This window comes from Haliotis rubra, unplaced genomic scaffold (genome assembly GCF_003918875.1).
Source record: "Haliotis rubra isolate DU_JTF1 unplaced genomic scaffold, ASM391887v1 Scf88, whole genome shotgun sequence".
Taxonomy (NCBI): Eukaryota; Metazoa; Mollusca; class Gastropoda; order Lepetellida; family Haliotidae; genus Haliotis; species Haliotis rubra.
The window spans coordinates 1,992,547-2,006,412 of record NW_025767612.1 but is presented as its reverse complement, the minus strand read 5'-3'; the positions used below and the strand labels follow the sequence as shown (position 1 = coordinate 2,006,412).

The window sequence follows — 13,866 nt, the reverse complement described above, 5'->3', positions numbered from 1 at the left end:
ACCAAGCAATCGATCACATTTTCTCATAATCGAACATAAACGATTTTTTAACTACTTTTTTAGTCTTTAAAATACTTGACAATGGAACATATCGTTGAAGTTGTCAGTGCCTGAAAACGTGTTTAATTCATAGAAAACTCACTTCACTAACTGAAAAGCCATGACTGAATATTTCTTGAAGACTCCAGGAAGTTTATGTTCATGATATATAAGTCATCACTTTAAAGTAGCAAGTTGCATCATGTTATACATATCTGCAATAACAACCTGGATAGGAAAATCTGAAAAATGACGCTAACCAATTTTTTTGTTATGACTGTTCGTTGGTAATGAAGCAATCATCAATTGTGAGATTTCAACCAATTCCCAACACTACTAAGTATATGCAGAACAAAAAATGCGGCTGTCCGCTCGGCTGTAGATGCAAAAGTGAGTGATTAAATGTTGTACCACTGGTCAGCAATATTCCAGCTATTTCACAGTGGCCTGTACCTATTTGAGCCCAAGAATGAGTAGTTTCTTCTCCACTTTCAGGGTCGCAATCCACAAAACGTTCGTACGACATTCGTAAGCCCATGATAAACCGAAGAGCTACGACAGGTTGTAACGTTACCAACGCTTTGTGGATCGGAACCCTGGAATATTCCATCTACTTCACAGTGGACTCTACTTATTTGTCTTTTAGAGTGAGTAGTTTTAGCAATATTCCAGCCATGTTCCAGCCAAAACGTGGGGATTAGAACCCAGGACCTAGTGCAGTGAGCCATCACCAGAACTACTAAGCTAACTCATGTCTTGGGTAGGGTACGACCACTGCTGAAAGCTTGGATGGTTACAATGTGTGACTGTCTTGTGACTTGGTCATTAGGGTTCGACACAGTCACACACTGTAACTACCCAGTTCACAGAAGTCAGCCAGTGTTAGGTTCTAATGCAGTTTTGACTGACATTCCATTTACATCAAAGCTGCATCTGAGTGGGATGCAAGCACAAAGTGATGCAGGTCTCAGACATTTACCACTTTGGAAATACCCACAGTTGGCGCTGACAAACAATCATCATGGTGAACTGGGGCTCAAACCCATAATAAGCTCCTGGAGTGCTCAAGGGACACAACTCTGCACAGGCCACCTTTGTCCCCACAAGTCAAATGAGTCCGTGGCATCAATTACAGATCCAACAAAATCATGAACAGAAAGAATAGATAAGTCATGTTTGAGGCTATCTGGTGGAGAGAGAGACAGACAGAGTGTGATGAGTGACGCGGACAGTGCCAACAACTGATTGGTGAATACATTCATAACTGTTTCCATGGTAACAACAGTTCCCCAACTTCTTAACACATACTGTTCGTATCCTGACATATTTCATATGTTATGTCAAACTACACAAGTAAACTTACTGATTTGATTTCAACTGAATGATATACTCCTGAAAACAAATAAAGGAACTTCCTTTAAGCTTTTCCTGCTTTTCGCCCAGTGCAATACAGAGCATGCGAAGAAACCTGGAAAAGAATATAGGAACACTTTTGCTTTCATGTGTTCCCTTATTTGTTTCCATGAGTATATGTAGAACTACATTATTGCATCTCAAACCCAATGAAACTTTATTATTTTCGAGACAAAAATGAATAAGTCAGCTTGAAGGAAAGGATCGATTTTCAAAATCAAGAGTTGGAAATGACAGATTTAACTGTGCCTCAACTTAAACCCCTGTATGTGTCCTGTTTACTGAAATACCATAATCAGGTAAGTACATCAGTCACTGAAAGCAATATTCCATCTACAATATGGCCCTTAAAATATCAAGTTCTAACCAGACAATCCAGTGATTGATATTTTGAGCATCAGGGTACAGTGACACGCAATCAACCAAGTCACGGAGTCTTACATGATTAATTGAGTCACCTCTTACAAGCATAGTGAGTGAGTGAGTTTAGTTTTACGCTGCTTTTAACAATATTCCAGCAATATCACGGCGAGGGACACCATAATTGGGCTTCACACGTTGTGCCTATGTGAAACATAGAACTCAGGTCTTTGGTGTGACATCCGAATGCTTTAACCACTAGGCTACCCCTCCGCCCCTACAACAAGCATAAGCTGCTAGGAAACATTCTAATGTCGAATCCTGACAAGTTTACGTAATTCAGACTTGGACTTCCCAGAAGTATATTACATGAACCGACAGTTGAACTTCTGTGTGTGTCTTCTATCAGTTCAATTCCTATTCCGACAAACACATGAATAGCATATCCATTTTTGACAACTGTTTGTCATTGACAAAAAAGTTACCCATTTAGCAGGCATATTCATGTCTACCTGGATTTTGCTTCTTTGCAATAGGCCTGGGTCGGCCATGGAGGGGTGTGTTGTATTTAGCTGAGGGGTCACTCTGACTAGCGTCAGGGTAGGACTCAGTATTGGAACGTTGCTTTGTGGGGGTAACAGCGTCCGGCGAGTCAGGTGGGGCACAGTCATGCGACCCAGGATCTGCAATACCCATGGAAACAACGCAACTAAACAAACTAAAGACAACATCAATGATGCAAAACAAGGAAAAGCTAACTCAATGGACAGAATGTCAACAACTTATGCATGCAGGTCCACATTAACACATTGAAAGTCAAATAGTTTAAGATTCATGAATATTTGTAAATTACATCAAAAACAAATCTTTATTTTGACATATTTTAAAGCTTATTTGCCTTTCAGGCACATCAAGCATGCACAAACTACTGACTAGAAACATGAAACTGAAACTGGCCGGTGATAAAACACATCGTTATTTTGTCAGTGGGTATGAAACATGCATAGATACAGAAGCCATATATTTGATCTGCTGATGGAATCTGGAAGAAACTGTGTAACAACGGAAAAATTGCTCTCCCTAAGTCTGTTTCTCATTTTCACATATGAGTGCAGTAATAAACTATAACAAAAGCATTTTCCACTTGAGTGTGTGAGTTGGGTTTTATGCCACTTTTAGCAATATCACAGCATGATCATGCAGGAGACAGGACATACTGACAATTAAACCCAGAGAGGGACTGACAATTAAACCCAGAGAAGGACCTACTGGCAATTAAACCCAGAGATGGACCTACTGGCAATTAAACCCAGAGATGGACCTTCTGGAAATTACACCCAGAGATGGACCTACTGGCAATTAAACCCAGAGATGGACCTTCTGGCAATTAAACCCAGAGATGGACCTACTGGCAATTAAACCCAGAGATGGACCTACTGGCAATTAAACCCAGAGATGGACCTTCTGGAAATTAAACCCATGGATGGACCTTCTGGCAATTAAACCAATGGATGGACCTTCCATCAATTAAACCCAGAGATTGACATACTGGCAATTACACCCAGAGATGGACCTACTGGCAATTAAACCCAGAGATGGACCTACTGACAATTTAACCTAGAGAGGGACTGACAATTAAACCCAGAGAAGGACCTACTGGCAATTAAACTCAGAATTGGACCTACTGGAATTTATACCCAGAGATGGACCTACTGGCAATTAAACCCAGAGATGGACCTACTGGAAATTAAACCCAGAGATGGACCTTCTGGCAATTAAACCCAGAGATGGACCTTCTGGAAATTAAACCCAGAGATGGACCTACTGGCAATTAAACCCAGAGATGGACCTAGGCAATGGACCTGGACCTACTGGCAATTAAACCCAGAGATGGACCTACTGGAAATTAAACCCAGAGATGGACCTACTGATGGCAATTAAACCCAGAGATGGACCTACTGGCAATTAAACCCAGAGATGGACCTACTGGAATTAAACCCAGAGATGGACCTACTGGCGTGGTAAACCCAGAGATGACCCACTGGCAATTAAACCCAGAGATGGACCTACTGGCAATTAAATGGACCTACTGACAATTAAACCCAGAGATGGACTCTACTGAGAGATGGACCTACTGGCAATTAAACCCAGAGATGGACCTACTGGCAATTAAACCCAGAAATTAAACCCAGAGATGGACCTGGACTGGCAATTAAACCCAGAGATGGACCTACTGGCAATTAAACCCAGAGATGGACCTACTGGCAATTAAACCCAGAGATGGACCTACTGGCAATTAAACCCAGATGACTTACCTGGACTGGCAATTAAACCCAGAGATGGACCTACTGGCAATTAATTAAACCCAGAGATGGACCTACTGGCAATTAAAATTAAACCCAGAGATGGACCAGAGATGGACCTACTGGCAATTAAACCCAGAGATGGACCTTCTGGCAATTAAACCCAGAGATGGACCTACTGGCAATTAAACCCAGAGATGGACCTTCTGGCAATTAAACCCAGAGATGGACCTACTGGCAATTAAACCCAGAGATGGACCTACTGGCAATTAAACCCAGAGATGGACCTACTGGCAATTAAACCCAGAGATGGACCTTCTGGCAATTAAACCCAGAGATGGACCTACTGGCAATTAAACCCAGAGATGGACCTTAAACCAGAGATGGACCTAAACCCAGAGATGGACCTACTGGCAATTAAACCCAGAGATGGACCTACTGGCAATTAAACCGAAACATGGACCAGCTGACAATTAAACAAAAAGATGGACCTTCTGACAATTAAACCCAGAGATGGACCTACTGGCAATTAAACCCAGAGATGGACCTACTGACAATTAAACCCAGTTTGGCATTACACATTGTCACACTTTCACCACTACACAGCCACCATATTTCTATCTGAAACTTTATTTCTGATCTCTATTTCTGTGCTCCTCATTTTCCAGACCTCAATCCTCATCAGGCTATGCCAGACTTATTCCTACATTATAATAGCAATTTACAACAAATCCCAGCTCTAATGCATCATGAACTGCAAACCTGTAATCCAGTCCAGAAGGCAAGATGTTGCCACATATATACAGATGTCTGTGACACACATCCAAAACGAAAACGTAAAAACACATATGAAACCAGACCCACCTTACGTTAATAATACAACACTGACTACACCCAAAACTGGCAATTAAAACCGTTTCACAAAATACAAAAGATAAAAATATCAATTGATAATAAAAAAAGACATTTAAAAAAATATGAAAGAAACAGGTAGGTTTCTGATAGACATATTCCCTTACAATGAAATAAATATATTAAAACACAGAAGACACAAAAATGATTTTAAAAACATTTAAATAAAACATGGACGTATCATGATCACTTTCTGACACACAGCCAACTTGACAACAATGAGTATGTGACAGTGTACGATATGTAAAGCAGTAGAGAGTTAGAAGAGTGAGTGGGAAGCTCCATCACCAGCCTCAATACCTGACAATGCCCTACCCCTGTCGAATCCCTCGGGAGCTATCGGGTGGCCATCCGGAGACATTCGTACAGCCACAGGGTGAATGATCTTTGAATCCTGCAACAAATACTGGTCATAGTTATGTACGTTTTCCCAGTAAAAAGCAAAATACCCAGTAAAGAAATATATACCACTAATGTAAGAAAACAGTCATTAAAAAATCATATGACAAATCATAACGATTTACTTTCAAGAATCACTAAAATATAGAATCAGATTAAAAGTAACCGTGACAATATGCAAATGATTAATTTTTCACGCTCACAACAAGCAAACCAGTAGGGACACACTTATTAGTATATGACTAACCACCAAGGAGAGACTTGTTAGTAAAGTTCTAATAGACACAAACATGAAGCAAACAGCCTTTGTTTCTTATTCCCAATTTTATTTCTAAATTTGGTACTGCAATGTGTAATGTGACAAGAGCAGGTAACTCTGAACACACTTCATGATCAGTTGCCTGGCAACAGCAGCTCTCCTGACATGGTCAAAATGATGAGGTAAAGGTACAAACACAATTTCATTTCATTCTGACAATTTGTCCAAAGCATAACACAAGAAACACAAGACATATGATAGGCTTTGAAGTAGATGAGAAAATCAACGTTTACAAAAGTCGACTGTGCAAAAAAGTAAAATGAGAAAAAACAAACAAAAGAAACAAAAATACTTAAAAACATGGCAAGAGAAGACCTTGACACACTTTCAAGGGAATGACATTAATCTTGTACCTCTACTACTCAACATTGATCCAGTTAATAGACTAGTTTGAATCTACAAGACTATATCTTGCACACATCTCAACATACAGGTGGTACCGCTGGTCAACAATCCAGTCTCCCTCCCACTGCACACAGATCTGAAGATACCCCATTACAGTTCGTCAAAAGTAGACCTTTCTTCTGACAAATCATAGTTTTGTTTACAAGATATTGATTTTACGCCACTTTTAGCAATTTTCCAGCAATATCACGGTGAAACACCAGAAATTGTCTTGATACATTGTGCCTATGTGTGGAATCGAACCCGGGTCTTCAGCGTGACGAGCGAACGTTTTAACCACTTGGCTACCCCATTCAAAAGGCATGTAAAACAACAGCAACTGTTGGGTTGTACGACGGATTTTGTCATTACTGACACTCTCGCTTCAAACATTTCAACCAGTAGAGACTTTCCAGAGCCTTTGTAGGGTAGTGCCATACAATCTCTATTAGAAAATTATTAGAAAATGCAGAATGTTCTATGCTTCAAGTTTCAAGAATCAAGAATTTTGTCAAAATTTGTTTCAAAATGTAGTTGCTGATTTGAAACTATTATCACAACGTTCTAGAAAGCTTCCTTCTGATTGGCTAATGTCAAGTATGTGTTAGTCCTTCCATTAGATAGTCAGATGAAAAAGGTAGTCCCGATACAACCAGTAATGGAACGTCCACAGTTTTTAGTGTAGTGGCAGTGAGCACCAAGATCTCATTTGTATCGCTAAACAGTCTGCTAAACAAGCAATGATAGAATGCCAAGAAACAAAGAACAGGAAAACAGAGAAATAATACTCTAAAAGGCATCTAAAGTATGATTGGTATCATAAAACACAAAACGCCAGTTTACCATTCACTCTGAATATAAAATAACAGTTGCTAATAATTTCTATTCATTTTCACAAGTTTTCAATACAATTATGTTGATGTTATATTAGTAGTTAATGGAACACAAATACATGGTTGAACATAAAGACAAGCAAACTATGGTTAATGTACAGGTAATGCAATGTAATTAACAACACTAAACCCGTGAGAACACTACAAGAAAGGTTAAGCCCTAACTACTACGTAATGTCAATATACATGGAATCAACTGACTGGCTGCACACTAAACTCTGTGCAATGCAAGGTGCACTATGAAAAACTACAACCAGTACTTTCTACCATAAAACCAACTACCCATATTTTAAAAGTGAAAAAAGAATCTCCTATTCCACAACAGAGTGCAAGTCTGGTGAATATTCACTGCCTTAGCTGAAGACTCAGTGCATTCACAGTTATCCAGGGAATAGCCTCTCACCATAGCCTTTTCTCCTACCAAATCATTCCTAATACTGATAAATAAATAGATGATCAAAGGGAGGTAACTCTAAATACATAAAAATTACCACAGTATTTAACATTTATATTAATATTAAAACACACATAAGTTTCAATCCACTTTGAATTTACTTTGAATATTACCATGTATACATATTGCTGTTAATTCTTTTTAAAAAATAAGTTCAGACATGACAACAACTATTTACCGACGTGAAGTACAATATTGCACATGATTTTAACATATGTACTAGCCATGTAAACTGGCATGTGACTACCCCCTGGATAACTATAGTGTAACAGTGCAAACACAGAGAAACCTGCGCAAAAATACTCACAGGGTCTGCAGCATTAGGCTTAGCAAACTCAAAGTTGACTGGCAATAGGGCAGGGGAGGGAACTCCGCTTGACCCTGGAGATTCCTGAACAAAGCTAGCAGTCCACTGTATAAACAAGAATTGTCTGTTGTCAAACTGACTACCTTAACTCAACCTCCGTGCAGTTCTCTCTCACAGAGAATTCCTAACTTTTCTCCTATATGATGATGATTATATTAACTGAACATGTACTATACTAATCCTAATTAAACGAAGCTGACAAAATCATCAGCTATCTAAAATGTGGTCAAAACCTCTCACCTATGTGATAAGAACATACAGTGATATAATTGAACAGAAAACTGCTCTTCTTACCAGGCTGAAATCAGTACATTTCAACATAACACAAAAAACAGAGAGCTGATATGATGAATGAGGTTTTACATGAAGTTTAGCAGGCGTTAAGCGGACTGACGTCTATAGAGACCCGTTACCTCAGATCTGTTGCCAGTCACATGACACAATATAGTGGATATACAGAGTTAATTCCCCCTGGTTGTTACGTTAAATAACACACAAATAATATGCAAGGTCTGTCAAGAATTGTTAAAAATAACAAAAATCCACCCTTGTTTACATATTTAACAAAGTGAAGAAGTCATCCATCAACTGTCCTCAATATTTTTCTCGTCAAACATAATTCATAAACAAATACATATTAAATGAATAAAACATTTGTGAACAAAGTAAATATAATTCTTTGGTTCATAGATAGGTTTACTGAACAATATGATTAAAGATTACTTGATAAAACAATACAGAACTGAATTGAGAATTGTGTAGACAGCATAATCTAATATGCTTGATGCCGCTGATCATAAGAAACTTAAAATAGCCACTCAAAAATATTTAACAAATGCATATGAGAGCAAGCCTTGCTTGAGAGACAGAGAACCTAGACAGTTCTACAGAAACAGAGACAGCTGCTGGAATGAGTTTGCTATATGACAGAGCAGTACAAGGTGCCATGACAACAGTTGTCATGGCAACAGATTCCTTCCATCAACTCTCACCTGACTAGCCTGGGGGGAAGGGGGCGTGGTTCGCTTGAGGGTGCTTCCTGGGGGCAGGTCAGCTGCGAATGGTTCGTCTGGGGGAGAAAAGAGGGAAAATATTTGAAACTACTGATCACTGTAGTCAGTAAGACTGGTTCATGTGATATTTCAACTCCATGGCAAAATCTTAGCTCCATTGCATGTAAATGAAAAATTGCAAAGTGAGTGATAATACTGTGATAAAACAGCGTTATAGTTACATCATGGCATGTCAGATCAATGCAGCAAGGAAAGCCCACCAAGACTGATGCAGGTCTGACTTCATGTCTTCATATCACAGTATCACAATCTCACTGTATCCCACAAAACTCCACTGAATTATGCTCTTGAAACCCGTGAAGATCTAGGTTAGAAATAGTCTTCAGCAACCCCTGTTTGTCGCAAGAGGCAACTAACAGGTCAGGTCGAGTGAGTGAGTGAGTGAGTGAGTGAGTGAGTGAGTGAGTGAGTGAGTGAGTGAGTGAGTGAGTGAGTGAGTGAGTGAGTGAGTGAGTGAGTGAGTGAGTGAGTGAGTGAGTGAGTGAGTGAGTATGGTTTTATTCCATCAACATCACGGTGGGTGGACACCAGAAATGGGCTTCATACATTGTACCCATGTGGGGAATCGAACCCGGGTTTTCAGCGTGATGAGCGTACAGTTTAACCATTGGGCTACCCCACCACCACCCCTCATACACATTCATGAAGGAAATAGGGTCTTTGGCGTGATTCAGAGCACGTTAACAACAAGGCACCCATCTCCTCTTGACACTTCTTCAGCAGCATCCCAACTTACCACTTGTAAGTGTAGCATAGGGCATGAGAGAGAGGGGTAGACGTTCCGGCAATTCGATCTCGTTCCTTCGTAACACCACTAGATGCATGGCAATGCAGAACTCCTCCAGAGACAGAGCTCCATCCCGATTCAGATCTGACAGTTGCCTGGCAACAGAAGTTAATGTCTCAGGTGACGTCTAACAAATGACACTGACAATACGTCCAATGTCATATTCTTCAAGAAAGATAAATGCTCATTAAAAGTAGAATTATACGTTATGTTATCGTACCGATGTCATATTTAATGGGAGTAACCTCCCTTACTGTTGCATTATGGGATGTTGAGGTAGTAGCCCATGGTACCAAAGACAAGTGACATTCAACTTTATGAGTCTGAGATCATGTCATGATTATTTTTCTATAAATACAATAAATATTGATGAAACCACCAAACAGATTTCAATTAAATTGCTGTCAAATGATCCAAAACTTTAAACTAAGCATTACTTAATACAATGAGCCAAGAATCAATCAGGAATTCTTTGCCTCTAAGTTAAACAAAACAAGTTCAATATCAGACAGTTTGCTAAATTGATCAAAAATAATACTCACCATATCTTAGAAAGCTCTACTACTGGCAGTTTAGACTTCTCAAAGAAGTCTTTGGCTACCTTTCCTAAAAAAAAAAACATGAGGTTTATTTAAACAGATTCTTTCATTCAAAGGATATTTGTCAATTGATTCTGATTGTCCTACTCCCCAAAGGCAATTCTTGTAACATACCGGTAAGATAGAACAATAAAACAGTGCATTGCTGACTGGACTGCACATTACCCTGACATCAAGGCATGAGGGCAAAGAACTGTCTCCCTTCACCCAACTGGAATCTGACTTCTACAGTAGGAACAAAACTGAATAAGAATGATTCTGAGAGAAAATATGTGCAGGTCCACAGATAGCTTCTTCAAGCATAAAAAACTTTATTGGTTAAAAGTTTCCATGATGAATCTGTCTTTATTATCTTTCTAGAAAGGTGTTTTTATTGATGAATACCAGGTTACCTGTTATAATGGGATATGAGTGAGTGAGATTCAGTGCCCCCTAGGTTAGTAGACTTCCCTTACTGTCATACCTGTTATAACCCCCTAGGTTACCTGTTATAACGCCCCCGAGGTTACCTGTTATAACGCCCCCTAGGTTACCTGTTATAACGCCCCCGAGGTTACCTGTTATAACGCCCCTAGGTTACCTGTTATAACGCCCGAGGTTACCTGTTATAACACCCCCTAGCCTGTTATAACTCGGTTTACCTTTTATAACGCCCTAGGTTACCTGTTATAACGCCCCCTAGGTTACCTGTTATAACGCCCCCGAGGTTACCTGTTATAATGCCCACTAGGTTACCTGTTATAATGCCCACTATGTTACCTGTTATAACACCCACTAGGTTACCTGTTATAACGCCCCCTAGGTTACCTGTTATAACGCCCGAGGGTTACCTGTTATAATGCCCCTAGGTTACCTAGGTTACCTGTTATAACGCCCCCGAGGTTACCTGTTATAACGCCCCCTAGGTCAGGCTGCATGGTCTTGAACTGTTTCATGTAATACTCTCTCTGTTCCTCACTGATGGCCCAGATGTCATCCACACTCTCTGCCTCAGAGCTGATGGAGGACGAGTCAAACCCAGGAGGCTCCAGGTGATCCCACTTCTTGGCACCAGCACCTAGCAACACTGAAACAATAGGCATGGTGAATAGGCAGCTCCTTGCAACACTGAAACAATAGGCATGGTGAATAGGCAGCTCCTTGCAACACTGAAACAATAGGCATGGTGAATAGGCAGCTCCTTGCAACACTGAAACAATAGGCATGGTGAATAGGCAGCTCACAACTGGAAACAATAGCAACACTGAAACAATAGGCATGGTGAATAAGCAGCTCCTAGCAACACTGAAACAATAGGCATGGTGAAGAGGCAGCTCCTAACAACACTGAAACAATAGGCATGGTGAATAAGCAGCTCCTAACAACACTGAAACAATAGGCATGGTGAATAGGCAGCTCCTAACAACACTGAAACAATAGGCATGGTGAAGAGGCAGCTCCTAGCAACACTGAAACAATAGGCATGGTGAATAAGCAGCTCCTAGCAACACTGAAACAATAGGCATGGTGAAGAGGCAGCTCCTAGCAACACTGAAACAATAGGCATGGTGAAGAGGCAGCTCCTAGCAACACTGAAACAATAGATATGGTGAATAGGCAGCACCTAGCAACACTGAAACAATAGACATGGTGAAGAGGCAGCTCCTAGCAACACTGAAACAATAGGCATGGCGAATAGGCAGTTGTAGGAAAAGGCATGAGTATAGCGATACTGACTGACTGATTGACTGAGTTTGGTTTTACGCCGCTTTTAGCAATATTCCAGCAACATCATGGTGGGGGACACCAGAAATGGGCTTCACACATTGTACCCATGTGGGGATTCGAACCCGGGTCTTCGGCGTGACGAGCCAACGCTTTAACCACTAGGCTACCCCACTGCCCTATAGCGATACTGAAACAGTAGGCATGGTGAAAAGGCATCCGAGCCATCCTTTAAATGGTATGCATAGGCAGTCGTAGCAATGCCAGAACATTAGGTGAACAGGCAAGCAATATTGGCCAACAAAAGGGCATGGTGAATCTTCAGTCTCAAGCAACACTATGGTGAATCATTTGTACTCCAACTGTTGAGCAACTGTAATATTACATGAAAATTATATTTCAGCAGAGCATTACGTGGCATCTATTCATTCATCTTATGACTTATGTCTTCATTTGTTGATGCACAAAATGAAGAGAAGAACATCTTACTGTGACTATCCTCGTCTTCAAACAAAGCCCAGTTCCCGTTTTCACTGGTGGAGTTGAGATACGCTCCTCCGGCCAGGGCCACAGGGTTGACATGGCCACCATCCAAACTCGCCATCTTCACATTTACTGGGGGCGCTACTGTGACGGCAGGGAAGGTGGCAGGGAGGGTCTGCTGCTTCAGTAGTTGTCTGCGGACCCCTGGGGGAGAGGCAGGTGGGGACTGTCGGGGGGAGAAGGGAGGGGACTTGGAGTCGTTGGATTCCTCTTTGTTGGTCGTCTGAAACAGTTTAGCTTACAGTTTAGCTTACAGACCACGGGGAAGAGGGGAATAACATCCCTGAGAAGTTTCACTAGGTGAATGCTAATAGCGTTAACAACCTGACTAGTATTACCAAGGATAACCCAACCTGCCAGTGAGGCGCTAAGTTATTAGTCACATGACTTATCCCCCCCCGGGTACCCATTTTCTGCTTGGTGAACAGAGGCAAGTTTAAACAAACTCACATGCCTAAGGGAGACCACATATATGATATGTGTTTCCTTGTGGGGCAGGACTGAAGTAGCAGAAAATCTCAGGAGTCAAGCTGCCAAACACGGTCAGCCATCCAAGGACTTTCCATGCCCAACGTTGCTGAACTTCAACTGATTTGTGACCTGAGCCCTATGCACAGGACCACACACCACTATTTATATATAGATAAAAGTACTCAGTCGACAAAGTTACCATGGTTAGTTACAGATAGTTACATCATACAACAGTCACTGTGTACCCCACACACAACCACCCAATACTCCCTTATCTCATGACAAGTAAAGATGTGCATTTCCTGGGTAAAGAGTATGAGCAGGTAGCTCTTGGCAATAGAACATACTGTGCATTTATTATCAATATCTACTATCTCATAGATCTACTGCAGTCTGTGCCTGTAGTAATATTGACATCTTGCGATCTTTTAATATACCGGGTTAGTGGTAATTCTTTTAAGTGCAATCTGCTTGGAGGTTTTACAATTAAAATGTAATACCTGCCTGCTCCAAGGTTTCACATTTGAATTGCAAAACCTACTTTAAAGTTTACGGATTAAATAGTGAAGTATGAGGAGATGAAAGGGTGTTCACTCTTGACTGTCATGACTTCAGCTGTCTGCATGCTGCACATGGTCTTTGTATGTTTTATACTTCCACACACTGTCTCGTCTCACTACTATGTCTCCCAATGTTTTCATATATACTTTCTTGCATTTTTCATATAGTCCTTTCTTGCATTTTGATGGTTCATTAGTCAATACACTCCTCCTTGGTTTTAGTTGAAAATGTAGAACTCTGTCCCTTCAAGTTTTGCATTGTCCGCCTCAGGGCTTTTCTCCAACA

At 40.7% G+C, this 13,866-nt stretch overlaps 1 protein-coding gene across 9 annotated transcripts in view; it reads right to left on the bottom strand.

The window, feature by feature from the left end:
* The window catches only part of LOC124263350 (ralBP1-associated Eps domain-containing protein 1-like), a 100,261-nt gene that overhangs the window by 14,128 nt on the left and 72,267 nt on the right, over positions 1-13,866 (bottom strand). For 3 of the 9 annotated variants that reach the window (XM_046697929.1, XM_046697931.1, XM_046697933.1), the window contains exons 6-13: positions 12,496-12,772; positions 11,189-11,368; positions 10,246-10,309; positions 9,653-9,798; positions 8,836-8,912; positions 7,784-7,888; positions 5,328-5,421; positions 2,325-2,495 (exon numbers count right to left, since the gene is read on the bottom strand). In XM_046697929.1, the coding sequence (XP_046553885.1) occupies positions 2,325-2,495; positions 5,328-5,421; positions 7,784-7,888; positions 8,836-8,912; positions 9,653-9,798; positions 10,246-10,309; positions 11,189-11,368; positions 12,496-12,772 (1,114 nt within the window). The remainder of the gene's footprint in view (positions 1-2,324; positions 2,496-5,327; positions 5,422-7,783; positions 7,889-8,835; positions 8,913-9,652; positions 9,799-10,245; positions 10,310-11,188; positions 11,369-12,495; positions 12,773-13,866) is intronic. The other 6 variants (XM_046697930.1, XM_046697935.1, XM_046697936.1 and 3 more) reach the window with 6 other exon arrangements.